Genomic DNA, 27586 nt, shown 5'->3' on the forward strand with positions numbered 1-27586 from the left:
CTCTTCCACATTTGCTCTTCAATAACCTAGGTCAAAACTAGACCCTCTTCCTCTTTGTGTCATGTGTGTTTATGAAGGGATTCAAATTTTGAATTACTTTTTTCTCCTTTACCTTGATTTATAGGATATTGATTAAGAGAGTTGAGTGAAGTAGGACCCATGAGTGAGAGATTGTAGGGGTCTATTTTTTATTAAAATTTTCATTGGGAAAAAAAACATAAATATTATTTGCATGGCCAAAAAAATAGTTTCATTCCTTGAGTTGAGTTTCTAGAACTTAACAATAATCTTGTGTTATGGGTACTTGGAATGATTTAAAAGTTTGTCCAAAATTTACTTAGGACAAATGGTTAGTTTTAAATATTTATTATCATCAAAGCTAGGTAGAAAGAGGATAACCAACAAAACATGTACTTGTAAGGGTGTTAGTATTTAAAGAACTATAAAGGTAAGACTATACACACTTTTCAAAAGTTGCCCTTTGCTCATAAACAACCTGTTTGACATGTTAGCTACGAGGGGGAAAGAAAAAGATTACAGGATTGAGACACATCTGAATAACAACATCCTGAACCGAAAGAGGCAATCAGAACAACCAAATTGGGTGAAAATTGTTACTAATTTACATAAGAATTACCTCTTCTATATGTACTCCACAAGGTGTAAATTGTTGTGACCTTTTTTTTGTAAGAGAAAAGACTAGCACAGAGCAAAAACAAAAGTATAAGAAAATCACACAGGATCAGATCTTGTTTGTTCGGTTGCAGCGTCTCCAACACCCTCCCTCTCTTTGAGAGCACAGGGGAAGCAACCCTCGTCCAGGTCTCGCCCTTCACTCTCCACAGTCACCTGTGGCAACACAAGGGAGCTTGAGCTGACAGGAGTTTCACTTATTAAACTGGTCAAACCATTCTGCTTCAAATACACCTCTAGAGGTCGAGTTGCCACTTGAAGAAGGTTCACCATACTCACACGGTTTGATCCGGAATTTGCATCTTCCTCGCGGTCAGGTTGGCAATTCAAGTCTATCCCGACTTTACCCAGTTCGGCTCTTTCCAATAGAATCCTGCTCTGAACTGACTCAGAATCATCTCGTCTCAAAGTGCTGTCCTCGTCACCTTCTTCCTTGATCCATACCTGTTTTTTATTGGCAGTCTCAGCCTCCTCCATTTGGCGCTTCTTCTTTCGCATCATTAGGGTTTTGAATCGGCGCTTCACAGTCATGCAAACATTGCATGTACATGTAGGTTTGTGTTTTGGGCCCTTGCCACTGGGGGGTTGGATACACACAATGCACATGCAACCAGGACGATGGCGAGGATGTTTTGTTGTAGGCCCTGCCAATGGAGTTGGGTTCCCATCATCTCCAAGAACAGCTGCAGATGCCAGAGCATCAAGCCCTGCATGTGGTTCGGCTGGCCTTTGACTTCCAGCAACTTTCCGCCTTTTAAAATCTGCAAGGACGAACTTGAATGTAACAGCTTTTTTTTTTCTTTTTTTATAGTACAATAATAAGAGAAACATCTAAAACCATAATGATATATCATATTTAAGAGATCACGCAACTGGCCAACTGGCCACATGCACGTTGCACTTCTTCCAATCGTAACGATTCCTAACTATACAGTTATCGGATGACATAATCCTATATAGGTCTCGTCAAAATCCAGTACATATTGCCAGATATACAAACCGTCCCAACAATATGGAGAAACCACTGTGTACCACAAAGGATCCATTTAATAAGACATCATTTAAAGATGTATAAGCAACAAAATTCTATCCAGATTCTGGACAGACACTTAGCACTCAAGCAAAGCCCAGTGAATCCAGTTTATGTGATTACCCCTCGATCTTTTCTTCCTAAGTCACTGTAAATGATGTCCCAAACAGAGCTACAGTGAATCTAGTTTATGTGGTTAGCTTCTAATTTTTCTTTTTAACTCACCATACGTGAAGTCCAGGCCAATCACCAACACATTATTATCATCAAGCTGGGAATGAAGTGTGCCCAAGTTCAAAGGTCAATCAAGCAGGGTATGACCATCAACAAATTTAACTCTGTGAATAACCTTGGACAGTGTGTTATCATTTAATCACCATAATTGGAATCTTCTACTAGAAGTTTGTACAACGACCTCTTTACTAAGTTATGGTTGGGACTCTACAGGAAGTGTCCCCCATTTCAATTATTTGCCAATGCACTTGATAGTTAACCTTCTTTACACTTCCTCGTCAAGTATGGCCATCCTCCATTCTTGCCCGCAAATGGTCAATATACCAGTGGTGCATACTCCCACAAATATTTTAACCCACACAACTTGCATTCAAAAATTTGCCAATTACTTTTCATTTTACCCTCAGCTTTCTTTGGCCAAGCTATTTTTTTAAATGTGAAGGGGCTTCCAACTAGCAAATAAAAATCTTAATTTGTAACAAGTGGAAGGAAAGCACATTCACTTACCCATATTCATCCGCACAAGATTTTCTAGGTCCTTCGGACTTATTTCATCAGGTGCCGAACATGTATTTCTGGAATACACAATGGCAAAATAAGTTATCATCAAGCATTATTACCACAACCAAATTGAAGGACAATTGCATTTTAAGCAACCTAACAATTTTTTGCGAAGCATAACAAGAACTTTTTTTTAAAACAATAATAAGTAAAAAATACAGACAGTTGAATCTCATCCATCTTTACCAAAATCTAAGTTGATTTTGCCAAAGAGTTGTTTAAATGTTATAGGACTTCAAAGAACAAGAACATGAAAAAAAAAAATATAAGTTTTCTTTCTTATTGATGTTTCCCTATCCCAGCACCCGTTTTTTCACCTTGGAGTTCACACTTTCTATACTACAAATAATATATTTCCGAAAAATATGCAAAAAGATTCTTTTCAATTAAAGTTTTTTACAAAGAAAAATCGGCATATAAAGCAACAAAGGTAAACCAGTAGAAAGAATTCATGCAACAATTTTGTTTTTCGAGATATTTTTTACCATCAAGAACATGAAATTATATGGAGAATTATATCTCAAGTAAAAGTTCTCTATGTCTATTTTCCAACCCAACAAATCGTTTCTCAATCCGATGTTTCCAGAGAGAGATTAATACAAGAAGAACCAATGGTCATGCTGGCAGCCTATTGCATGTGAAAATCCAAATTTTAAGCCGATTTGTTCTCTCTTTTTGGAGTTGCTAATTTATTTTAACCAAGTGTCCTATTTGTTTTCAAATTCTAGTGCAAATCTTTAACAATATAAGTCCTTCTTGTTGTTCTTCTAAGTTGTTTTATCCCTTCGTTGTGTCAAGACTGGTCATTTTTATTAATCTATTGATTTGATGAGTGCCTCCTTATTTGGAAGTATAAATATTGTTTTTTTTCTACTTACTTCCTTGATTTCAAGTACAACCTCTAGTATTTTTTTCTCATTTTTTCATTATTTTTCATTATTTCAGATCAATACCTATAGACCCATTACCTACAAAGAACAAGAGTGCCCTCAACATCCAATATGAGACAAGTTTTTTCATTCACAAGTGGTGATTTTTTCTTGAGCTACCCTTAAATTATGAGTAGTCACTTGTTTTGTGCCATAAATTAAGCCTTTTTCTACCTTTGAAATTGAACAATGTTTTTTTAGACTACGACATTTTTTGACTGGTATATGGAGCTTTGCTGTTCAGCAAGGAGTGATTTTTCTTCTCCTATAATTGTTTTGTGAAAGCCACTTCTTTATGTCCTTTTCATCCCCAGTTTAAGGGAAAAAAAGTAGAAGAAGAGGTACAAAAGAGTAGTATTTTATTCTAGATGTTATGATAAATTTTATGTTACCAAAATATCTAAGGGGGAGAACAATGAAGAATTTTTCAGTCAAAGAAGTCCAAGTTTGTAGACCAAGAATCTTTTTTTTTTTTTGTTGCAAACTGAAGTAACAAACTCCAACTTAAAAGGGATTGAAGAACAAATATGGAAAAATCTTACTACATGGAAAGGAGTCATGGGAAGTAGGTTCAGTAAAATAGAACTTCTAGCATTATCAAACCTCTACTTTGTTAGAGTTGTTCAATTGTTGTAGGCTCATCTTTTAAGAGTTGTATTTTGGGTGGAACTAGGAAATGGGTAGTTAAATTTAACTCATATTCTATGTATTTCCTCTATTACAAAAAGATACCCAATATATTTAATTTACAACAATCAAAGAATTATTTTCTTCTCTAGAAATTCAATAGGAAAAGAAATTCAACATAAATTAAAAGCAATTCAAGCAATAATCTTCACCTTTTTGAGTCCCACATGTTGTCAGTGCATATCCACTTCGACTGTATGAGTACATCCAAAGGCAATTTGCGCCATTTGAAGCAATTATCACACTGAACCCATTGATCCTGTCCCCTGAGAAAAACGAAGTTCATCACTCCAGCATTACCATACACAAGTTTATTTTTTTTCAAAAAGTTATTTATTTTTTATTTTTCCTTGAGAATAAGGCTTTTGAGCATGGCCATTACAAAAAAACAAACCTTCTCCAAATAATCATCAGTAGACCCGAAGAAGGCCACTAGCAAATGTACAATGAGAGGATACAAGATCCAAGAAAATGAGTAATTTCCTATCAAAGAGTAGCTACCTCACAGAATTCATGAAAATTGAGCATTCTCCCAACCTTTGGATGAGCTCATCATAGCAGGAAGCACAAAAGACTGTAAGTTAACTGGACTTACAGCTTTTGCAATAAAATTCAATACATCCATTTGTTCCTATGTGACCTTGTTTATAATCAAATTGTAAAATTTCAACATGAATTCTTACTCAGATGCTCTTGCCGTGAAAATAGTCCGCTTCCCAAAAACTGGTGGTTCCTAGATAGATGCAAGATACAAGTTATCATTAGACCTAGTTTCACTTAAAATAGATATGGAAGAAAAAGAGAGAGAGAGAGAGAGAGAGAGATGTTTCTCACTTCATATTCTTCAAATTCATGGTCATCAATCACAACGACACTAGGTTTCACGCTTGGAGGAGGGCGAAGCAATTCTTGTGCCTCTTCCCATGTGAGCTTTAGCTCAAGAGCATCCATAGTATCAATGACCAGCCGCTTACTTTTAGACCCAATATTTCGACTCCGACTCCTCTCAATAATAGGCATTGAAGGTTGGAAAGGGAAGCCCTCAACTGGCTTGCCACCATGCTGCTCAGGTTTAAGCCAGCTAATATCTCCTTCTGCCGAATTCAGATGTTCAGATAAAGCATTCAAATGAGGGTCTGCAGTTCCCTTCAGTGACTGAAGAAGCCCTGAGTAGCCACTAATTGTGGGCAGATTCTCAAGAACGCCGGAAATGAAAGATTCTTTAGATTGGGCACCATTAGAAAAAGCTGTTGGAACTTGGGTATCCTGTTCATACTTATTATGTTATTAAGACAACAATAACAAAAAAAAAAAAAAAAAACTGATAGGAAGATCAATATACTGCAGAGATTTAGAGTATTTTCTGACAAAGCTCAATCTAAAGATATCATATTTTTCTGAAATGGTGTTTTTTGTTTTTGTTGAAATGGATCTAAGGATACAATATTATAAGATAATACTCCCCTCCTACCTTTATGACTGTTAAAAGCCTAATGTATTACCTTCAGTTAGTTGTTTTAGCCCTCTTGCGTTATTCATAAGAAGTCCTAAGGGGATATTGTAATTTGTAATTAAACTCATAATATAAGTTCATCTTAGGAAGAGCTCGACCCCATTCATGACCTAAGGCCCCCTCAACATGCCCTCAAATATCTTTCTCATCTTGCCTTCTCTCTCCCAACCTCACACCCTAGCTTCATCTCTTCTCTCTTCTTCTCCTTCTACTCTTTACACCTTAAGACTATGAAACCCAAGAATCTAACATGGTATTAAAGCAAAGATTCTAGGATTTCAATTTGAAGCTGTTCGGATTTTTCATACAATTTTAGAAGAACTCAATTCATATGTCATGCAAGAAAGCAACCAGAAATTGTAATTCAGCCAAGGGTTCTCCACAAGTCTTGAGTTTTTTTGTTGAGAAATCTCTTAAGGCAGATAAGTATTCATAATCCATGTGTTTTTAGCATCTCTCCTTGAGTTCCACAAGGTTCAATTTGAGTTTCTTATTTTTTTAAATTTCCAGAATTTTTTCCTCCCATAATAGCCTCTAAAACTTGATTTTTTGAAAGCCTCTTAAATCTTCACAAAAGAGGTCAGATTTGAAATATGTTATGGTCACGAAAATTTCAAGCACTTGTCTTGACTTTCTCCTCTTAAAGTATTACATTTTTTTGAGTTATTGCATCTCATATGAAAATTAAAAGCCTAATTTAGGGTTTGATGCAATTCAGCCATTGAGTCTACTTCTATTGATTCTTACTTCTAATGCATATATGAGGTTTCCTTCTCTGTTAAATTTAAACTGAGTTATCCTCTTAAATATGTTTTTGCATCAATATCAAGTGTTGTAAAAGACAAAATCATGCCTTTATATGCTGCCACAGAAAATTCAAATTCTACATATTGCTCCTTTGTCTAACTCTTACATGCTAAGCTTGTTGATTTAAGTTTATTCTTATAAGTCTCTTTGTGTTGCTTCCTTCATATCTGAGAGTGTCTCCACATTCAGGCTAAGGCGGGCATTTCACTCCAACTCCTTGTTGTGGAGGAAGACCCTCTTTCCTAGGTTTGTTTTGTACTACCCTCTTCTTTTAATAGTTTATATGCATCATTTCAAAAAAATAAAAATAAAACTATTAAAAGATAAGAGTAAAGTACAAACACACCTAGCTAGACGGACCTTCCTCCACAACAAGGTGTTGGAGTGAAATACCCATCTTAGCCTGAGTGTTTGCCAAATGATTGGCAGAACATGGAACGTGCTTCCAATTACAATTTAAAGAAGAAATTAAGTTACAAATCTCAAAATACATATCCCAATGACGCCATGGAGGTCTAATAGACTTTGCACACTAGTCAATGACCGTCTTTGAGTCCCCTTCGATGACGAGGGGGCCCATGAGCCTGCTTGTAAATACTTGAATTCTGTTAGGCAATCCAGAGAGTTCATATGAGGTGGAGTCGGAGACTCCAAACGGCCCCGCAAAGGAGAATAGAAGATAGCCGTTTGCATTGTGGATAACTCCGCCATAGCTTGCCGGCCTCGGGCAGCCAAGGGTGCTTCCATCGATGTTTAGCTTGAAGTGACCCGTTGGTGGAGGGGCCCAGATAGCCATTATCGGGGGTGGGAAGGCTGAGACAGTTCAACAACTAGCTGCCAATTTTCTCTGAGATTGGAGCTGTTGAAACTTTTGAATTCTTTTCGGGTCAGTAGCCAGATTGATATGTGGCCCGTAATGTTATCAATCAATATTTCTGAGGGGGAGGATCTGAAGTTGAATTTCCGCTTGTTTCTTTCCTTCCATAATCCCCATAAGATATGCCCAACGCAACATGAGCGAAGCATCTTAGCAAGCTTTGGGAGACTAGCATTGGTGATTGAGAGGATAGTGGATGACAAAGTTTGTGAGGCGCAGTACTGAAACCCAATCTTATTTAAGAGGGTGTTCCATATAGTATGGGCATAATGGCAAGATAAGAGTATATGATTGGTAGTTTCTGGAGCATTTTGGCAAAAAGGACAAGAGGGATCTTGGAAGGTGGTTCCACGCCGAATTAAAGAATCTGAAGTAAGGATTTTATTTCTACAGGCGCTCCAGATAAAGAATTTTGCGCGTAGTGGGGCAAGTAGGTTCCAAGAGGAGGCCACAAGGTGATTGGACTGATTTGAGTTGGGGTTACTGAGGAAGTTGTAAGCAGAAGTGGTTGAGAAAGTACCTTTTAGCTATGGAAATGCTTGAGAGAAGATTAGATGCCAGAATGGCTTCAGTATCCGAGAGAGCTCTTCAGAGATTCAAATTCCAGCCCCTGGTTTCAGACCAAAGATCTAAGATAGAGGCATCAACATTTCTAGCTAGGATTGAGATAGACTCATAGCCAATGCTAAGGCTGAATGGCCAATCCACCAATTGGACCAAAATTTTTTGGAGGTCTCATTACCGACGTAGCATTTAACAACTTTCTTGAAATCAGGAAGTAGCATCGTTATTTTTTTCCAAACAGGGGATAGGCAGTAGTGTCTTCCCCCCTCAGTCCACCAATCCAAATGTTTGTTGGCTTTGGCGGCTACTAAAACTCTCCAAATCAGATCAGGGTAGAGATTGAATTTCCATATCCATTTTAGGAGGAGAGCAGAATTCGTAGTGGTTGTATCTCGGATACCAAGTCCGTTTCTCTTCTAGTATTGAATAGAGTTCTTGGAAGTTTTTAAAATTCTGAGTGTTTACATTACTCATGGCTGAACACTCATCCTCTTCTCAAGAAGTTGGGAAATCTGATTTCTTAAGAATCACTATAATTCCTTTGAAAGGTGTCTCAAATTATTTGGCATTTTCTCAATCTATCAAGAGATTTCTCATCACTCGTGACTTAGAAGAACGCCTCACAAAGGCACATCATTCGTTAAATGAAGAGAATTCTAGCTACAAAAAGTGGCATCAAGAAGACACTTTGGTGATTAATTGGCGTATTAATAGTATGGAAGAGTCCACGTCTAATAATGCAGTCCACCTTCTAACCACTTCAAAATGAACTTTGATGGAAGTGCTTTTGGATGTCCGAGTCCTACGGGGTTCGGCGGGGATATTTATGATGGTAATAGTCGTCTCCTATAGTCCTTTGCGGGCCCTCTCAGTATTTCCGATTCCACTACTGCAAAACTTGCTAGGTTGCTTCAGGCCTCTTGGTTTTTTAGGACCATCTCAATGGGCCCCTCATCATCGAAGGAGATTCCAAGGTCGTCATCAATTGGTGTGCCAAGAAAATTCGCCCCCCTCTGGCTGCACTGGGATATTTATTTCAAAATTTTTAATATAACTTTTAATCTAAATTGTAAATGGGTCCACCCCCAGATCTGCCAATCATATATATATACATATACACACATATTTCCTAAAAAAAAAGTTCTTTAGAAAATCAAGACTATGTTGACTTCTTCTTCTAGTACCCTACTAGCCACTATTGCCACTACTAGTTTAGGTATGTCTTTTTTTTCCATGCTCCAACACTCTACTTGGATTATTGATTCAAGTACCTCAAAACATCTCACTAGGAAACTAGGTAATTTATCTTCCTTGTCCCCATGTACTACTGACCTATACGTGTCTATTACAGATAACTCACATACAAAAGTTCCCAAGGGATTAGTTCTTCCTCTCCTTCACCAAATTTGCCTTTGTCAAAAGTCTTATTTGTGTCTCAATTTCCATTGAATCTCATGTCTATGAATCAAATTACTTTCTCACTTTCCACCCTCATTGTGTTTTTCAGGACAGGCAAACCAAGCAAGTGATTGGTAGTGGCCATTAAAATGGAGGTCTCTTTATTTTCAAAATTCTGCCTTGATTTCACCGATGCATGTTTCATTAAATCATGCTTTTCAGGGAACAATTGGTTGGGGTATCCTTCTTTGAGCACATTACAGTCACTAGTTCCCTCCTTAAAAGCCAATTTCATCTTTACCATGTGAAGTATGTGAATTAAGCAGACATCATCAAAGTTCCTTTAGTTTTTTATCTAAGAAAGTTAGTTTGAGTCATTTTTCTTTGGTACATTCAGATGTATGGAGACCTGTTCGAGTTCCTAGTATTACCAAATCAAAATACAGTGATTTTTGTAGAAGATTGTACTAGGTCACTTGGTTATTTGAAAGATAGATCTAAAGTCTTTTGCTATTTTTGAATCATTTACTATATGGTTTTTTTTTATAAAGATGTATTATATTAATAAGAGAAAAATCATTTACTATATGGTTGAAACTCAATTTCAAAAAAAAAAAAAAAAACTTCAGGTCCTTCATTCTGATAATACCAAAATAATTTTTTTCCTCTTAGTTTCAACAAATTTGTCAAAAGAAAGGCATGTCATCAAATCTCATGTCCTTACACACCTCAACAAAACGGTGTAGCTGAGAAGACAAACAGGAATTTTATCAGAGGTTGCTCGACCTCATTTATTGTCCATGAATGTCCCTCAATTTTACTGGTCATATGCTATGTTGACTGCATGCTTTTTGATTAAATGCATGACCTCTAGTGTTCTTGGTCATAAGACCTTGTTTTCTTCTCTTTTACCCACACAACAACCCTTTCCCATTCCAGCTTGAGTTTTTTGGCGTGTATTTTGTTCATAACCTCTTGCCAAGCAAAACTAAACTTGATCTTAAATCCTTGAAGTATATATTTTTGGGATATTCAAAAACCAAAAAGCATATTTGTGCTATAGTCCATCATTGCATAAGACCTTGTCTCTGCTGCAGTGACCTTTTTCTAAGAGCCATTCAATTCCAAGGCTCCTCCACCTCCAGGGTTTGAGAAGTCCACAAAGATGCCCTGATTTGTTAAGCCATAGGACCAACATTTTTCCAGCCGCAAAAGCATTCACCACTACTTCCCTCCTCACCATTGGTCAACCATTCACCTACTCAATCTGCTAACTCTGAGGTTAGTGAGCACATCTCTCCCTCTTTTCCTATTGTTTTTGGTCCTCCCTTTCATACTCGTCCCATAGCTATTCTAAGAGCCTCAGTCATGTGTTCCTTCCAAGGCATCAACCTCCCATCCGAAGTCTAATTTTATTTCTACTCACTGACTTTCAACATAGTGTTGTACTTTTTTTACTGGCTTATCTTCTCTGTCTATTCCCATGGATCACATTGAGGCTCTGAATCATCCTGGGTGGAGAGTTGCCATGGAAGAAGAAATAACAACAATGTATCATAATCATATATGGGACTTGAGCTCTTACTCAATGGAAAAAGATATATGGTCGTAGATGGATTTTTACAATCAAGCATAACCCGGATGGCTCAGTTGCTCAGTTAAAAGCCCGATTGGTTGCTAAGGGCTTCACTCAAATATATGGACTCAATAATCAAGAGACTTTCTCTCCAATTGCCGAACTCAACTCTATAAAACTTCTCATCTCTATAGCTATGCAAATTCCAAGTGGCTTATTCATTAACTTGAAGTGAAAAATGTCTTTCTCAAGGGTGACCTCCTTAAACAATAGTATATGCTCCAAATGCCTGGCTTTGCGGTTGAGAGGGAGAAGGTATACAAGCTTAACAAGTCAATTTATGGCCATAAGAAATCTCCTCATGCATGGTCTGACAAATTTAACATAGTCGTTTGTGGGTTTGGCTTTAAGAGGTTTGAAATGGATCCTTCAATTTTTGTTAAATATACTTTTTTTTAAATGATTTGTTAAATATACTACTAATGATATTATTCTTATGGTTGTATATATTGATGATATCATTCTCACTAGGAGTGATACAAGGGATACTTACCAGATTAAAGAAGACTAAATAAGGGGTAAGTAAGGTTTTCCAAACTAAATATTTTGGTTTACTCAAGTATTTCCTGGGCATTGAAGTCTTGCAATCTCAGTATGGCATAGTTTTATCACAAAGAATGTATATCATAGATTTGTTTGAAGAGATAGGAATACTAGGTTGTAGACCTATTGATACTCCCATGGATCCACATATGAAGTTATGCGCAACATCAGGTAATGAAGTAGATGTTGGTAAATTCAAAAGGCTGGTTGGAAATTAATCTATTTGACAGTCACAAGACATAACATCTCTTTTGTAGTAAGTATCATTAGTCAATTCATGCAAAAGCCTCAACTCTCTCATTGGTAAGCATTGGAAAGGGTATTGAGGTATTTAAAAAAAATCCAAGCCAAAGACTGTTGAACAATGGTCATTTCAATATTCAAGGATTTGTAGATACAGACTGGGCAGGGGTCTCCTGATGATAGGAAATCCACATTTGGCTATTATACCACTATTGGAGGTAATTAAGTGACTTGGCACTGCAAGAGGCAGAATGCCGTAGCTAAATCAAGTGCAAAAGCAAAATATAAAGTAATGACACATGCCATGAGTGAGATGCTTTGGTTGAGGTCTTTACTCACAAAACTTGGGTTTCCAATTAACACTTCTATGCAACTCCATTGTGACCATAGAGCAGCTATTCACATACAAACAATTCCAATCTTCCATGAGAGAAGAAAGGACATTGAAATTGACTAGCACTTGATCAGAAAAAAGTTCAAATCTGGAGTTGTTTTCATAAACTACATTCCTTCAAAAAGTCAATTGGCAGATATTTTCACCAAAGCAGTTCAAGTTGGTCTTCTTAAACAGTCTTCAAGCTTGGTGTGCTTTTGTATTTGCACCACCAGCTTGAAGGGGTGTTGAAAACATAATATATTACCTTGAGTTAGTTGTTTTAGTTCTCTTGTATTATTGATAAGAAGCCCTAATGGCATTCTTGTAACTTGTAGTTAAACTCATAATATAAATTCATGTTAGGAAGACCTCGACCCCATTCATGGCCTAAAGGGGAGCTCTTCAACGTGCCCTCAAATTCTCCTCTTGCCTTATCTCTTCCAAGTATTCACACCCTAGCTTCTTTTCTTCTCTTCTCTCTTCTTCTCCTTCTACTCTTTACATCTTAAGACTAGGAAACCCTAGAATCTAACAATGACAACCAAAAATAGAGAAAAAAGAATTTTTGTGTTCATCTCTCTTGTAGTTCTATATTATCCACATAAGACAAAATAATGGAAAAAGATGAACAGACGTGCTACATATTCAAGGTTCTTTCCTAGCAAATAAGAATGGTCATTGAAAATGGTTATAAAAAATCAGAGTTTTTCAATTTTAGCTGAATAAAAAGTAGAATAACTGATAATTACTGAGAGAGTACAAAGCACTCCACCTGCATAGCAAGAGAGTTCGAGGCCTTTCGAAATCCCATAACAAGTTTTCCTTCAGGTTCTAGCCGGCTGAAAGTTACTGTAGGAAAAAACAAAATTTAGTATAATTAAAAAATCATTACAAAGGCTCACTTTCAATGCCAAAGGTGGTGCTCTACTTCAACTACAATTTTGGCCCCGTTAAAAGATCGATATTGTCTAGCAAGTGTTAATCTGCATTATCAGCACCCTTTTCACCATTTTTTCATCTTTTTTGTAAAAATCTTACAGATATCACAAAACTGGTTTCTGCGTGGCATATGATTCAAAGAAAAAAAAAAAAGATTATGCCAGACATGATCAGAAGCCTTAATAAAATAGAAACATGATACAATTACAAGTCATACTATGCAGTTCATATGAGCTGTGTTGGACAATTGTAACCATCCACAAGCCAAAGATCGGGTTGGAACTTATCACCAACAAGAGCTAGGATCTACAGTAACCAAAACAAGAGTATCAAAGAATGTAACTCACCAGTATCACCAGCTTGTAGCTGCATGGATTGTATGCATGGTGTCACACCCTCAAGGACATACATTCTACTATTATTGTTCGGCCAAAATCTGAACTGGAAAACCCAGTCTTTCCCCTTTGCATCTTGGATCTTTAACGGGAGGCCTTCTGGTTGAGAAATTGGAGGGAAGTAAGCCTGTGCATAAATTCATTTGACAAGATACTTAATGAGATAAAGGTAGCCTAAAAAGAATAACATCTATAAAAAAAAAAGTGTCTGAACTAGTGCTATCAATACTGGATGAGACGACCGGTTGTTTTGGGTTCAACCAGACCCGGCCTCCTGTCTAGGTTTATAAGAGATAAAACAAAGGGAGGAGAAAAACAACCCAACCCGGCTGATTTTCGCAGTTCGACTAGAGAACCACAAAAAGACTGGTTTTGGTTGAACTCACTGCCCCTTCAACTGTGTAGACAGGAAGCCCCACAATCATAAAGTGAAAGGGAGAGGGGCAGTCCCCCCACCCAGCTGAACCCAGTTGATTTTCACAGTTCAACTAGAGAACCACAAAAAGACTGGTTTTGGTTGAACTCACTGCCCTTTCAACCGTGTAGACGGGAAGCCCTACAATCATAAAGTGAAAGGGAGAGGGGCAGCCCCTCGCCCACATCCCCACCCCAAATTTCTCTGTCAAGGGATCCACCCCTCCCCCTCCTATGCCAGCCGGGTGGGGCCAACTTCCACATGCTGGTGGGAGGACGGTAGCCCCATCCCCTCCAGCATAAATGAAGGGAGGAGGGCTCTGCTGCCCTCCGTGATCAAGGGAGGAAATTTTTCCTTTGAAAAACCAGTTTAACAGGTAACCGGGTTTGACTGGACCCTATCACCTCCTGGTCTATAGCCTCACAACAACCATATAAGTAATGCAGTATTTACTTTTTTTTAGAGCAATGATCACTTGCTCACCCAAAAAAAAAAAAGACTTAGGAACTGCACTATGGACCTGAATCTAAATGAGATTTAATTATGTTACCTCTTACAGCTGAGTGCTGTATTGACTTTTATTAGTGGGAATAATCCCACATGTTTTTTTTTTTTTTAATGAAGGTGTATAAGCTATTAAAAAATATGAAGATTACAATACCTTGCTAACCAGGGCCTATAATCCCACATATGTTAATATCAGGAAAAATGTTATATGGTCATTAGTTGGGAAAAAGGCCTCCATACTTTAGCTAGTTATTTTGGGATGGGCCTAGACCCAACTTGGACATGGTATTAGAACAAGATATCTGCCTTGTGGGGCTTAGTTCGTGCCTCACCCCAACTGTGCTGTTCACAGATGAGACCCACTGTCTATTTTAATAGGCCAGGACGTGAAGGGGAATATTAGTGAAATCAATCTCAAAGTATCAAAATAATTAATGAAGTAGTAGTTGAGAGTAGGTATCCTAACTTTGGCTAATCAGTTTAGGATGGGCCTGAACCCAACTTCAACAACTTCATAATTCGTTTAGATCTTCAATCAACAACATCATAATGCATGCAAGTCATACAGTATATCGTCCATTGACACATGATTTTACTTTGTTTGTTAGGTGAAAAGTGCCAAAGAAGTATGCAGGTTGTTCACAATGACAAAGTATGCAGCATAATCAAGGATATTCTGCATTGGCACTGATCATAGAAAACCGAATCAGAATCATGAACTTAAAGCACATGGAAAACTTACTTCAGCACAAGCTTTAGGGAGAACTAAACGACCAATTCTACCCGCATCACTGGCACTCAGAACCTTCTCAAACAAAGGCACTATTGTAGAATTTGAACTAAAAGACAGTTCAAGGAAATACAATAACAGTGAAATGAAAGCTAGGCAATACTGTGCATGCATATAATTTGTACAACTATGAGAAGAAGGAGAACAAAAACAAGCCTAGTAGTGGATACTCTCCAGATATTTGTTGCAGTTCTTGGTCTGTAATCCTTGGCCAATACCGTGGAAGCAACTGGTTCCTTCCCCTTCCTTCCCCAGGTGGTCTGGCTACACGAATCTGAGAAACCACATCCTTTGAAGTCTCCAAAGCTGCATTTGGACCTCCCTTTGGGAGCTTTGGTAGAAGATGACGGGACCTCTGCCCTTGTTGAAACGTAGACATTAATTTACTCATTTCCCTCCCTTCTGTGACCAAATTGGAAATAGGAAGAGCAGGGTTTGGATTTGAAACCCCTAAGGTGATATTTAAACATGAGTTAGCCAAAGCCTCAGACTCTTTAGCATCATCTCTCTTCACAGCTTGAGAAGGGCCAGCAGACAGTTGATTCACAATTGGAAAGTTAGTGGTTCCCACATCCCCAAGAGGAAGAGCAATATGCTCCCTTTTGATAGTTCCATGACTATTATTAACTTCAGCTGCAGTATTATCATCTATTTTAGTATCAGCAGAGGAAGATTGTTGTTCACACACATTGCCTGATGTAGTGACTCCACTTGGCTTATCATCTTTAGGGCTTTTATGGTGTAACTTCAGAACCTTGGAAGAAGAGTCTACTGCAGAATCCTGGCATGCATAGCCTGGAATCTGGACAAATGTTGGATAGCAACAATGAGATTGAAATAAATTTATCATGTATGCTGCATGCACAAAAAAGAAAAAGATAAAATTTGAATTGAATTGAAATGCATTGTAGAAAGACATAAATCAGATCAAACATCTTACAGAAGAATGTTCTGAATTCCTTGCACAGCTAACACACTCAACTTCCCCATTATCAAGTAATTCAATCGAAATCTTGGAAACAATACATCCACAATGGAGACGCTGCCATTACATATTTGGTTAGTTTTATGGAACAAGTCAACGAAATATTAGGAAATGAAAATTAAAAATTAGGGGAAATGTGATTACAGACTTACTTTACCACAAGAACTGCACTCTCTCCAACCAGATTCATTAAGGTGAAACGTGTCACAGAAAACTAGTTGCTCAAATGCAGATCTGGAGCCCAAATAAAACTTGTCAGAAATAAAAAAATTATATTTAAATATTTTATCTCTTATTCTTGAAAGAGATGGAAAATCTTCCCCTGTAAGTGGCATGTTCTTTGAAACTGGTTATCCAAAAACATACAAGGTTAAATACGAGTGAAGAGAACTGTCTAACAGTACTAGCGATACATGGAAGAAAAGAATGATCTATGGTCAAACAACTAAAAGCAGAACATGTGATCATGATATCAAACCATGAAGTCAATGGAGAGGACAGTAATCCAACATTTCGGACAAAAATCATGTAGGAACTGGTTTGAGTGAAATAGTGCAACATAAAGGGGAAATACATGTGCTAAGCACAAGTCCACGTTTCAAAAAATAGAAAGCTCCATAGCAAGTAAGGAAGAAGTACCCGTTGTATAAGAAAACCCATCTATATCAGACATGGATGTAAAGGGTGTCAGAAGCCTAAGTATGATTCACAGAGGATTGCAGTTTTGGTTCAAAAGTTACATAATGCATTAGTTAGATGTTAATAAGCTGCCAATGGCGACATACAGTTTTCTTGTATTTGGTTTCACATTCCGAGATCTGCTAATTTGGCAGCAAATGTGTTTGCCAGGACGGGAGCAAACCTTCAATCTCTTATTGTTAGGGATTTGCTCCTATCCCCTTTGTAATATATACATCTTTTTCAAAAAAACAATAAAAAAAAAAAGCTGCCAATGGCAATATAAAGAGATGGCAATGAAATTTCGCCCTTATAAGCTCACCCTAACCACTCAGACTAATTATTAAGTCCTAGATTCAGTATGTCTATTTCCATAGATCACATTTCTGTATGCTATTTGCTGAAAGAAGTTATAGACGTTCAGGTAAATTTTTAATATCCATTACAAATAACAGTGAATAACTAAGCACAAAAAAAAACATGAGCAAGTTTACAATTAAAGGAAAAATTAGCGTGTTCCAAAGGAAGAACAGGCAGCAAGCAATTGTAATGGAAGATACCTTAAAGAAGATACAACTGCCAAAATAAAGGAGTTCATAAAAATGCCTGTGTGCTAATCAATGCACATCTAGTGCAATATTACTCGATAAAAGAAGTAGGTGGAAGACACATGCAGTATGGAAACCAGCAGAAACAGGGTAACCTAGCCCATTATACACCAACTGTGCAACTTGAGTAGCAGCGACAGGAAATCTCCAAGGTTATTCTACTTGTGGGAAGATGTTGGATCCCAGTAGCAACTGCAGAAGCAAATTTGGATGAAACCAAAAAATTCCAGATCAAAGAGAGATATGTCCAATCCACAAGGATCAGTGTACAAGCAGAAATCCACCATTTCTTCCTCACTGTTTTAAAGTTTGTTTCTTATTATAGCAGTCTGCGCCCCTGAGCTGCAGACGTTATCCACCATAAGATCTTTGCATCTTGCAGCAGTTTTGTATAGAATAAAGAAACCTTTTGAAGCTGCCCTTGGTGCCTAAGTTGATAATGCAGAGATAACAAGACATGAGATCTTGCTCAATCTGTTTGCCATATCTTCATTTCAGCCTCAAATGGCACATAACTGTTCCTAATCTGAATGTTACATCCTCTCAATATGATTTTACAAAAAAGGGACCATTTACTTTTTCATTTTTTTTTTAATGATGGGATTGTTATTAAGGGAGAATGTACAAAGCACAGCTCCCCACTGGCCAGGGGTGCCAATCATCTACAAAATGAAGAAAAAGATAACAAAGCAACCAGCAAAACAGAAAAAAACAGTACCAAGATAAAAAAAAATAAAAAAAAGACACTAGATGGCCAGCATAACCCATGCAAAAATCCTTCAAAAATCAAGCCACATTATCTCCTCTTCCATCAGCCCCACCACCCTGTTCGCCTGTTTATCTACTTTGACATGAGCAGAACAAAGAGTGCAAAACCAATTGATGTGGAGCTGCTGGGCAATATAGAAATTTCTTGCAACTGCAGAAGCAATCTCCATGGGGGCTACTCGACTCTTCAGCCTTTAGCTTGCATTTTTCATCTCAGTAGCTCTCTCTCTCTGGCAAACTCCAGCAGAAGAGAAATTTTCAGCTCTGAAATCTTATTTTTTTCCTTTTCTGTGAGTGAGAGACCAATGGCTTCTTTGGGAAGGTCTGCTGCATATTCTTTGATCCTTGTTTCACTCCTTCTCTGCTTCTCAGAAGCTAAAGATTTCTAGGTTGGAGGCAAAGCGGACGGCTGGAAAGTCCCATCATCTTCAAGTGAAACTCTCAACACATGGGCGGAAGCAAACCGATTCAACATTGGCGATTCACTTGTTTGGAAAACCGATGACGAGAAAGACTCGGTTCTGCAAGTGACTAGGGAGGACTAACAAAGCTCCAATACATAGAACCCGATTGCGTCCCACAAAGACTGTGAAGTGAAGATCAAGCTTGATCACTCTGGACCATTCTTTTTCATCAGTGGGCTGAAGGGGAACTGCGACAAGGGCGAGAAGATGATCGTTGTCGTCATGTCCTCTAGATCAAGGGGTTTCTTTGCCATTTCTCCTACGCCTTCTCCAATGGAATTCGAAGGTCCTGCGATTGCTCCGACCAGTGGAGCTTCTTCCATGGTGATGCTGAAGGGAGCAGTTTTGAGTGCTTCGGCTGTTTTGGTGGCCGTGGTTTTCTAAACGAGAAATGAGGGATTTTGTTTTGCATAGATAGAAATATAGTATAGCTAGCAGCTATATAGAAGTTACATTCTTTCTGAGATCCATTGCCTGTGGTTGTATTTATACTTTGCTTATTATATTCTTTTTTTTATATATGGAACGGAGCTATACTCATTACATCGTAAAAAAAAAAAAAAAAAATCTCCATGGGGGCTGGTGTTAATTGCACACCAGCCAATAACTGTTTTGCGGGGAAGTGGTGGAGACCTATGCAGATCGAGGAGGAGAGTGGACACTTCTGCAGCAAGTGCATTGGAGATGGCAAGGGGGCCTACCGTATTTAACCAGAACTTTAGCCTCCCAATTTCTGACGATGCAGCCAAGGCAAGCTTCAAGTGCCAATGGATGGGTATGTGCATGAGTCGGGATTTGCCAGTTCTCCAGTATGTAGGAGCTGCTTCCATTGTCACAAACTAGAATTCAAACTCCAAAGAAGCTAAGATCAGATTGGTTCTGACGGGTGTGAAATTTTTTAAGCAATATTTATCTGCAGATCATCTTATCGTTGAGGACAAGTCTTCTGCAGACAATGGGTGCAAGACAGCCAACACTACATCTCAAAGATTCAGTTCATTTGTTTCTATCAGACTCTGACTTAATTGTATTCCTGATTCTTGGTAACATGCAATTCAATGACCAATCATGAAGGTCCCCCACCCCAACCCTACTGCTGTTGTATTCTCTCTTTTTTCTAATAAGAATTCTTTACAATTTAAAAATAAATAAAACCTAAAAGGTTGAAATCAGATCTAAGTTTTACGGATGTAAAAGAAGTTGGAATAGAGTCAATTCACCTCCACAAAGATAAAATCAGATCTAAGTTTTACGGATGTAAAAGAAGTTGGAATAGAGTCAACTCACCTCCACAAAAGCAGTTTTTGTTAACATAATAAGCTTCATACCTAGAGATCAAATAAAAATTAGAATTTAGAATTATAGAACAATAGACAATTTGCCATCATCACTCTTCACTTTCAAAACCTAGGGAGCCATTCCTCAAATGTTTCCCCTTCAATTTTTCCTCCCAAATTCTTTTCTAAGTCTTTGCAATCTAGTGTTGTTTCCATGGGAAAAATGGATAGAAATCTATATTTGCATCCTTAGAGGCAGTATCCTGGTGCATCTAGAAAGTAAGGAATGGGAAAACCTCCAAGAAGAAATGCAGGTTGGTTGTGCCAACAAATTGCCCGAGCTTAGTCATATGACTTGTTCCCGTTATCACAGAGATAGCAGAAGGTGGACTCAATGGATTCAAATGATCCATGTGTCAGATCCGGGACCATAACACAAACCTCCTACTCTAACTCTAAGAATGGCTTCAAAAGGTTCCCCTCATATTGGCTGGCTTTGATGGGAAAGATACAATTGTGCTCACAACTAAAAAGTTAAATGGACAAAACTACTTGAGTTGGTCAAAATCAGTCTAGATTTATCTGAAAGCCAAGAGAAAGATAAAATAAAGAAGAGATGATTCCCCTGTTCTGGTAAATAATGACTAAGAAACAGAAGACAGCCAAATGATGATTTAGTTACTCCTGGGTATGTTGCTCAAGGGGAGATTAAGAAGGTATGCAAGTAGAATAAAGCTATATATGGTCTTAAGCAGAGTCTCAGGGTGAGGTTTGACAAATTCAGCAAGGTAATCATGGCATTGGGTTTTACCAGAAGTCACTAGGGGTGGGTAGAGTCAGGGTCGGGGTTACCAAAACCCAAACCCAAACCCGATCCCCAACCACAAAACCCAAACCCAAAAAAAACCAAATCACCAAACCCGACCCCAACCCGATCACCATCCTTGTAACTCCGTCCCCACCCCATTCCTGTAAAAATAACTTAAACCCAACCTGTCCCCACCTCATTCCTATTAACCTGACTTAAACCTGACAAATCCCAACCCTATGACCATAAACCCGACCCGTCTCATCCCTGTTTTATATCTCTAACTCGTCTGTGGGTCAATCTAGGTCAGGTTTCCCGTAAAACCCAACCCAACCCAACACCCACTCCTAAAAGTCATTGTGATCAATCCTTATTTATTTTGAGAAGACAAACTAGAATTGTTGTGATTCTTGTTTATATGTGTTGGAAGATGGGCCCAAGCCCACACGACAAAAGAAGGTCCATCCCAAAATGACTAACCATCTTAGGAAGCCTCTTTCCCAACTAATAAACTCAAGATCTTAGTACTCACTAATCCATTTGGGACTATTCCTTAACACTCCCCCTCATGTGTAGGCCCTGTTTTGTGGCTCTACAAGTAAATAATTTGGGTGGGGGCTGACATATGAGTACCTGCTCTGATGCCATGTGAAGTTTAGGATTCCATGATATATAATCACAGTAGAAAAGGATTAAGAGGTGAGAAGAAGAAGAAGAGTTGTGGAGATAAGTTTTAGGAGGAGAAGAGGAAGAGTGACAAATTTGGAGAAAAGTGGAGGAAGATTAGGGTAATGGACTTCTCCAAACCCTCCCCCTTAAGTAATATTTATAAATATCAAAAGCACTAATATTACAAGCATACCCTTCACCCTAGTAAGAGTGAATAAGAGACATACTTCATAAACTAATTACATCAATGTCATCTTTATGAGATGACTCTTTATTTACCATCATGCCACCACTATGTGGGCCTTCTCCTTGGTAAGTGGGTTTGAGCCTATATTCCCCTATTCTCCCCCTCAAGCTGGGAGATAATGTTAGTGATCCCAGCTTGAAATCAACAAATATTTTGCAAGCTCAAGTGCTAACCCACCTTTTGTATGATCAAGTAAAATAAGGCAACTATCAACAACTTCACTAGCTCAAATATTGTAAACCAAGTCACTCAAGCCAAGCCAAATATTTCAATCTTTTTTTGCCTTATTTTTTTAGGCAAGGATACTAAATCAAATTCTTTGTAATCTTTCAAAATACCAACAAAATCTCACAATATTCGTGGCTGGAAAAATCTTGTAAATCAGGTAGTTTCTTCCTTCAATTGGTACCAACTTAGCAATCAAAGATGACACCTTTCCTTGCCTTTTTTTTCTTGAAATCTTTAGGTAAGACAATCTTTGACAAATAAATCAAGGAAAGTTTTTGAAAATAAGATGATCTTCTAAAGATTCTTTCCAGATATTGTTAGTTAACTAACAGAAACTTTCCAAGGGTATATCATGAGATACAGGATATTGTTGATTAATAACAACAACTTAAAAAGTTAAGAAAAAATTCAACTTAAATCCAGATCTTCGCATGCAACAATATACCAGCATGGCCTTTGACTCTTTCAATATGAATATCTCCTTAAATATAAATCAGATTTACATGAAATTTTCTCCTTTCGAAACTATACTTAAATACATTTCAACCAAGTATAACTTATCTTCATAAAATACACTTCTTTTGAGATAAATAATCTGATATATTTCGGACTCTATAATATGGCCGAACTAAGTACACTTTTTTCTTTGGCCAGCATGACCATTGACTCTTCTGAGATTGTTATTTCCATCTAAAATACTCAAAATGAGAATTGGTTGAATAGGTAAGAAAATAGACTTACAAATCTTTCTTTAGAAATATAATTTTCCATATAAAGTCTCGTTTTTTATGGCATAAAACGGCTCAAAAGTTGAGATTTTCTGCTGATGCATGAAATGTTTCTGCTACTTTACCTTTGCTACTTCATATGTCGATTTCTATTTCTAGAAAAATCTGATTTCAACGATTTACTTTGTGTTGGGAACTAGACTCAAATATCTTTCCAAGGGTATATAATTTACTATATGAAAAATACGACAAGAGAGCGAAACATCCAAAGAAATATAAAAAATGAGAAATAAGACTAAAGGAAAAACGAGAAACTCCTCTTTTTTCATTGTCTACTCCCCATATACCTCGTTCAATGCAGGAAGCTTTATGCTCTCCAGAAAGGAAACAAGATATGGATGATAAAATAATATAATATTATCTAGGAATGACAAGCAAGGAATTGAGGAGGTAAAAACTCATCTTGCAACACATTTTCAAAACAAAAATTTAGGGTCTCTGAAATACTTTCTAGGCATTAAGGTTGCTGGGAGTAAAGCAAGAATTGTGTTAACTCAAAGGAAATATGTGACAGATATGCTCCATGAGTATGGAATACAAGGGGCAAAGCCTGCATAAACTCCTATGGAAGTTGGTCATAACCAACATGAAGATGATAGTCCAAAACTTAGGGACAATATTATGTATTTGAGGTTTGTAGGTAAACTCGTTTACGCTACTACCACTAGCCCAAATATATCATTTGTAATCAGTATGGTTAGCTAGTTCATGGAATGCTCTCGTAAAATTCATTTTGGAGGCAGCCAAAAGAATTTTACAATGTTTGAAATGAACACTAGGAAAATGGTTGTTTTATGCACCCCATGGCCACTAAAAGATTAAGGGTTACTCATATGCAAATTATGCATAGACAAAATTGGATAGGAAATCTACTTTTGGCTACTGTATATTTGTTGGTGGAAACTTAGTTAACTGATTAAGAAACATAATGTAGTAGCTCGTTCAAGGGAAAAAGCTGAGTACAGAGCAATAACTCATACAATAAGTGAAATCATATGCGTCAGATCACTATTTTAGAAAATGAGCTTCACTACTACAGAGGCCATGACCATGCACTGTGAGAATCAGGCTGCAACCTAGTATTCCATGAATGTACAAAACATGTACAGGTTGATTGTCACTTCATTTGTGATGTGGTAATGAGTGAAATGGTAGTCACACCATATGTTAGATCAGCTGACCAAACTGGTGACATTTTCTGAAGCTTTGGGCAAGAAAGAGTTTGAAAAGTTCTGTAACAAGCTGGAACTTCTTGATATATGCGCTCCAACTTGAGGGGGATTGTACAAATATATTGAGGGGTTATTTGGTCATTTTCAGTTACTAGTATTTACTTCTGGAATTAGAAGTAGGTTATATATCATGTTGGGAACCAATGGTTCAATTTTTATTAAAGTCTGACGTGCACACATGAAGTTATATGTATAGAAGCCATGAGGGGCATTGCTGTAATTTTACTCTTGCAATGACTTAAGTGAAATAAGAGAAAGAGAAGGTCGCCTTTTTGAGCCTCCAAAGAGTGATTCACCAGCACCCTCTCCCCTCATCTCTCTATGCTCTCTTTTATCCATTCTTTCTTCCTCAATTTCTTCCTTTTTACAACATACTCCATAAGGCAGCAAAAAGCCAGAGTCACAAAAATTAAAAGCAAAAGATACGTAGTCTTTTACCACATAGAGATTTTAAAAAGCCAAGATAGATGGAATTATCAGTGTCGATTGATTACAGCCATGACTAAGAAATTCATATCACTAACTCATACTCTGCAACAACTTCCATTTTTCAAAAGTTGCCTCTTGCACAACTCAAACTCCAGTAATTGCATCTCTGCCAATAGAACTCTAAGTTAACCCTTAGAAAAAATAAGTAAACCTCATGAAACTCAGTGGAACAAGCTCAAGATAATTATCCCTTGATTCCTAATGTAGGAAACTTCATGGATAATGAAACAGCTCCTATGTGAATTTTCAGTTTAGAAATTGTATTTCCTTGAGACCATGCAATAAAAAAATCAACAAATTTTGTTGACATCCTGTATGCGGGAATCGTACCAATAGAAATTGTATAGGACCTCCACAATTATTGAATCATGCTGATGCAAGAAATCTCTAAGACGACCTGTATGGGGGAATGGTACCAATAGAGCATCTCCTCATCTAGTAATCATAAGACTCTCCATTATGAGAAAATAGTTGAAATGGTTTTGACGTTATAAGTTTCCCTTTTACCTACAAAAATATCGGTCCCAATGGAGTTCATTGACCCATGCAATGCAACGACCAAAGTCTATGATGTTTCATTCTAGTATGCTTCATGAGAAAGAGAGAGAGACTGTCCGTCCTAAACAACTTCTCCTTTATTAACCAAGCCAGCCACTTATGACCAAATGGTTTGCACAGGTTTGGTTTCATCTGGTGCCAAATTTGTCTTTTCTATTTTACGTTCTTCTCACATGAAGACAGTGACTGTGCATAAGGAAGTTTTAAGAGCAGCATCAAAGAACGAACATATACAATCAAAACTGGCTTCCATTAATGAACAAAACAAGACATCATAATGCTTCATCCTAATCTTCCCCGTATTACTACAAAAATAATGGGGTAGTGTCTAGCTTGTTACTTAAAAGGAAACTAATATGGTATCACAAAGAAGAAAAAGAATGTGTTATCTGACACTAAAACATGTGTTTAAGAGCTCTTATCTTATTTGAAGTCCCAAGTTGATACTATATAAAAGCCAGGAGTCAGCAAAAAAAGAGATGAAAACAAAATAATCAGTCTAACCAGCAAAACTTTTTTGGGGGGATGAAGAAACATACTTTGTTTACCGACCAAGCACAAGCACCCATAAGCAGAAGAAGAAGAAGAACAACAACAACAACAACAATTGCAATAAGAATAAGAAAAACAACAATTGCAACTTCATGAGGTTCATCAATAAAAAACACAAAGGTCCATGGTCAAAGTAATCCACCTAAATCAACCTCATAACCCTACACATACAAATGCAAAAAATGCTAGAAAGAGAGAAATAAAAAGGAAATGTACAATATAAAAGTTGGAAATAGAACTATATTTTTTTGGTTTCAGAAATTTCTTCTAAATATAGCAATTGGAGCAATAAACATACCATACATAGCAGTAAACTATGATAATAGCATTGAGGACTAAATAGGATAACCTCATGCCAAAATGGGGAAGGCCAACATTTGCCAAAAATAGAAAAGAAAAATATGACCGTATCAAAACACCAAAATAACCAAAATTTTGCACAGAAAGATAGGCTCATGTACCACTGTCAGATCAAACTACCACCAACAACCTAATCTAGCGATACCAAAACTCAGAGAAAACCCCAAAACCCGATCCTTGACTAACTCTAGGGTGAAAGCTCAAATATAAAGCCCAATAGATTAGCTCGAAAAAGTGGACAAATGAAGTACCCGCACTTGTCGCAGAGACAAGCAAATCCACCAGATCGCAGTCCCCAACCTTTCCTCCACTCGGTTGCCGCCCTGGCTCCACATGAAGGATTCATGCAGACTCTAGCAGACATTTTCCAGTTTGCACAACGGAAATCTGCAAATCAAAGCCAAACGGATAACCAATATTTTCCCCCAAAAGCAAAACCAAGAATAAATATCCCACTACAGACGGAAAATTGCCTCATTTACAGGCCACAAACGCATAGTTCCCCAAGCTTTCAATGGCATTACATAACTAAATATCTGAAACCACCCACCAAAACAAAACGAGAAATAATCTAAAAGTGGCTGATTACAAATTACAACAAGCCGAAAATAAATAGATCGAATTTTTTCCCTCATAAGAAAAACAAAGCACAAGGTTTTTGTACGACGCTCAGCTTGTCTAAGTTTTCTCCGTAAGATGTAAAATACAACTCACAAACAAAAACAGCTAAATCTCAGTAGAGGGTCACAACCCAATAATGCGATAACCATACCACCGTACCAATCCCGACAAAAGAAGTAACAAACACAAGCTTAACAAGGAAAAAATAAAAAATAAAAACCAGAAACAAAATCCAACGGCTCCTTACCTTCCCTTCACTTGGTGAACAAAAAACTCCAGCGGTTCCACTCATTTCCCCACCATCGGCACCATCCCTTCAACCTCTAAAAAAACCGTCGAATTGGAGAGGAGTCTAATCAGATCCGACACAAAGGCGGGTTCAGCAAAAGGAGACCGGCATTAAAGGAGCAAAGCGACGAAGAAGAATAAGAAAGAGTAGCGTGTGCATGCAGAGAAAGAGAGAGAGAGAGAGAGAGAGAGAGAGAGAGAGAGAGCGAGATGCATATAAACCTTGCATGCACGACACTTCAGGACAGGCGGCGAAAATGTGGACTGCTTGCCGCAAAACAGTGGGTCTGGTGGGATGGGGACAGGAACACCGCCGCGCTCTCCGGCGCTTCTTAGCGGTCGGCACTTGTTTGACTTCAAGTACACCCCATCCTCAACTCCATGGATCCCACTTTTCACCAAGAGCATCGATCAACCGAAGGCGTCGAATGGATCGGAAACACGTATCAGAACTGATTTGACGGCTGCCATTCCAACTACCGCTTTTACAAGATAATGAAATGGAGAGAAGAGAGTTGAATTAGATGGATCTGGTTCACAATCCCTTTCACGAATATTTATTAAAAGATATGGGATAGTGGTCCACTTTGAGGCGGATGGACCATTTTTTAAGGATCCCCTGAAGAATAGCGGTGGGGCCCCCGTTTGACACCTGGCTATGGGGAGAGGAGTTGACGAGGGCTGTGGAAATCGGAATTTGGAAACTTAGATGGTGAACCTTATCGTGCGGCGGCGAAAATAGGCGGAGAATGTGCGATAGCGACGACCGACGGCGACGAGCACCCAAGCGGAATGCGGAAGCACTTTGGCCAAAAAGGTCAAAAAATTG

General features: G+C 37.9%; 1 protein-coding gene and 1 pseudogene across 5 annotated transcripts; one reads left to right on the forward strand and one right to left on the reverse strand.

Annotated features, from left to right (window-relative positions):
* Nucleotides 1-469: 469 nt before the first annotated feature.
* On the reverse strand, nt 470-27145 carry LOC137944228 (B3 domain-containing protein Os07g0679700-like). 5 transcript variants are annotated; one of them, XM_068789833.1, is made up of 14 exons: nt 26980-27145; nt 26717-26792; nt 26100-26235; nt 16275-16356; nt 16078-16179; nt 15308-15939; nt 15090-15186; nt 13378-13552; nt 12864-12940; nt 4969-5400; nt 4818-4867; nt 4287-4400; nt 2465-2532; nt 470-1454 (listed from the first exon to the last, which is right to left on the reverse strand). In XM_068789833.1, exons 3-14 carry the CDS (start codon nt 26210-26212, stop codon nt 733-735), a joined length of 2664 nt encoding a protein of 887 aa, XP_068645934.1. In that variant the 5' UTR covers nt 26213-26235; nt 26717-26792; nt 26980-27145; the 3' UTR covers nt 470-732. The 5 variants fall into 5 exon arrangements, with proteins under 5 accessions (XP_068645934.1, XP_068645933.1, XP_068645937.1 ...); XM_068789832.1 differs by having other exon boundaries at nt 26717-26821; XM_068789836.1 differs by lacking the exon at nt 26980-27145 and having other exon boundaries at nt 470-849; nt 973-1454; nt 26717-26916.
* On the forward strand, nt 18482-19024 carry LOC137944432 (early nodulin-like protein 13; annotated as a pseudogene).
* Nucleotides 27146-27586: the final 441 nt, after the last annotated feature.

This window comes from Aristolochia californica, unplaced genomic scaffold (genome assembly GCF_029961685.1).
Source record: "Aristolochia californica isolate CCGP_79_NKW_82.1479 unplaced genomic scaffold, dmAriCali1.0.hap1 SCAF_11, whole genome shotgun sequence".
NCBI classification, from domain to species: domain Eukaryota; kingdom Viridiplantae; phylum Streptophyta; class Magnoliopsida; order Piperales; family Aristolochiaceae; genus Aristolochia; species Aristolochia californica.

What these genes read in the sequence shown, in the direction of transcription:
- LOC137944228 (XM_068789833.1), bottom strand. Translation starts at nt 26,212, where the DNA reads ATGTCTGCTAGAGTCTGCATGAATCCTTCATGTGGAGCCAGGGCGGCA. An exon ending in ATGAATTTGAAGAATATGAA is followed by an intron (nt 4,868 to 4,968) that starts GTGAGAAACATC and finishes GCATCTATCTAG; the next exon opens with GAACCACCAGTTTTTGGGAA. An exon ending in AACATGTGGGACTCAAAAAG is followed by an intron (nt 2,533 to 4,286) that starts GTGAAGATTATT and finishes TGTGTATTCCAG; the next exon opens with AAATACATGTTCGGCACCTG.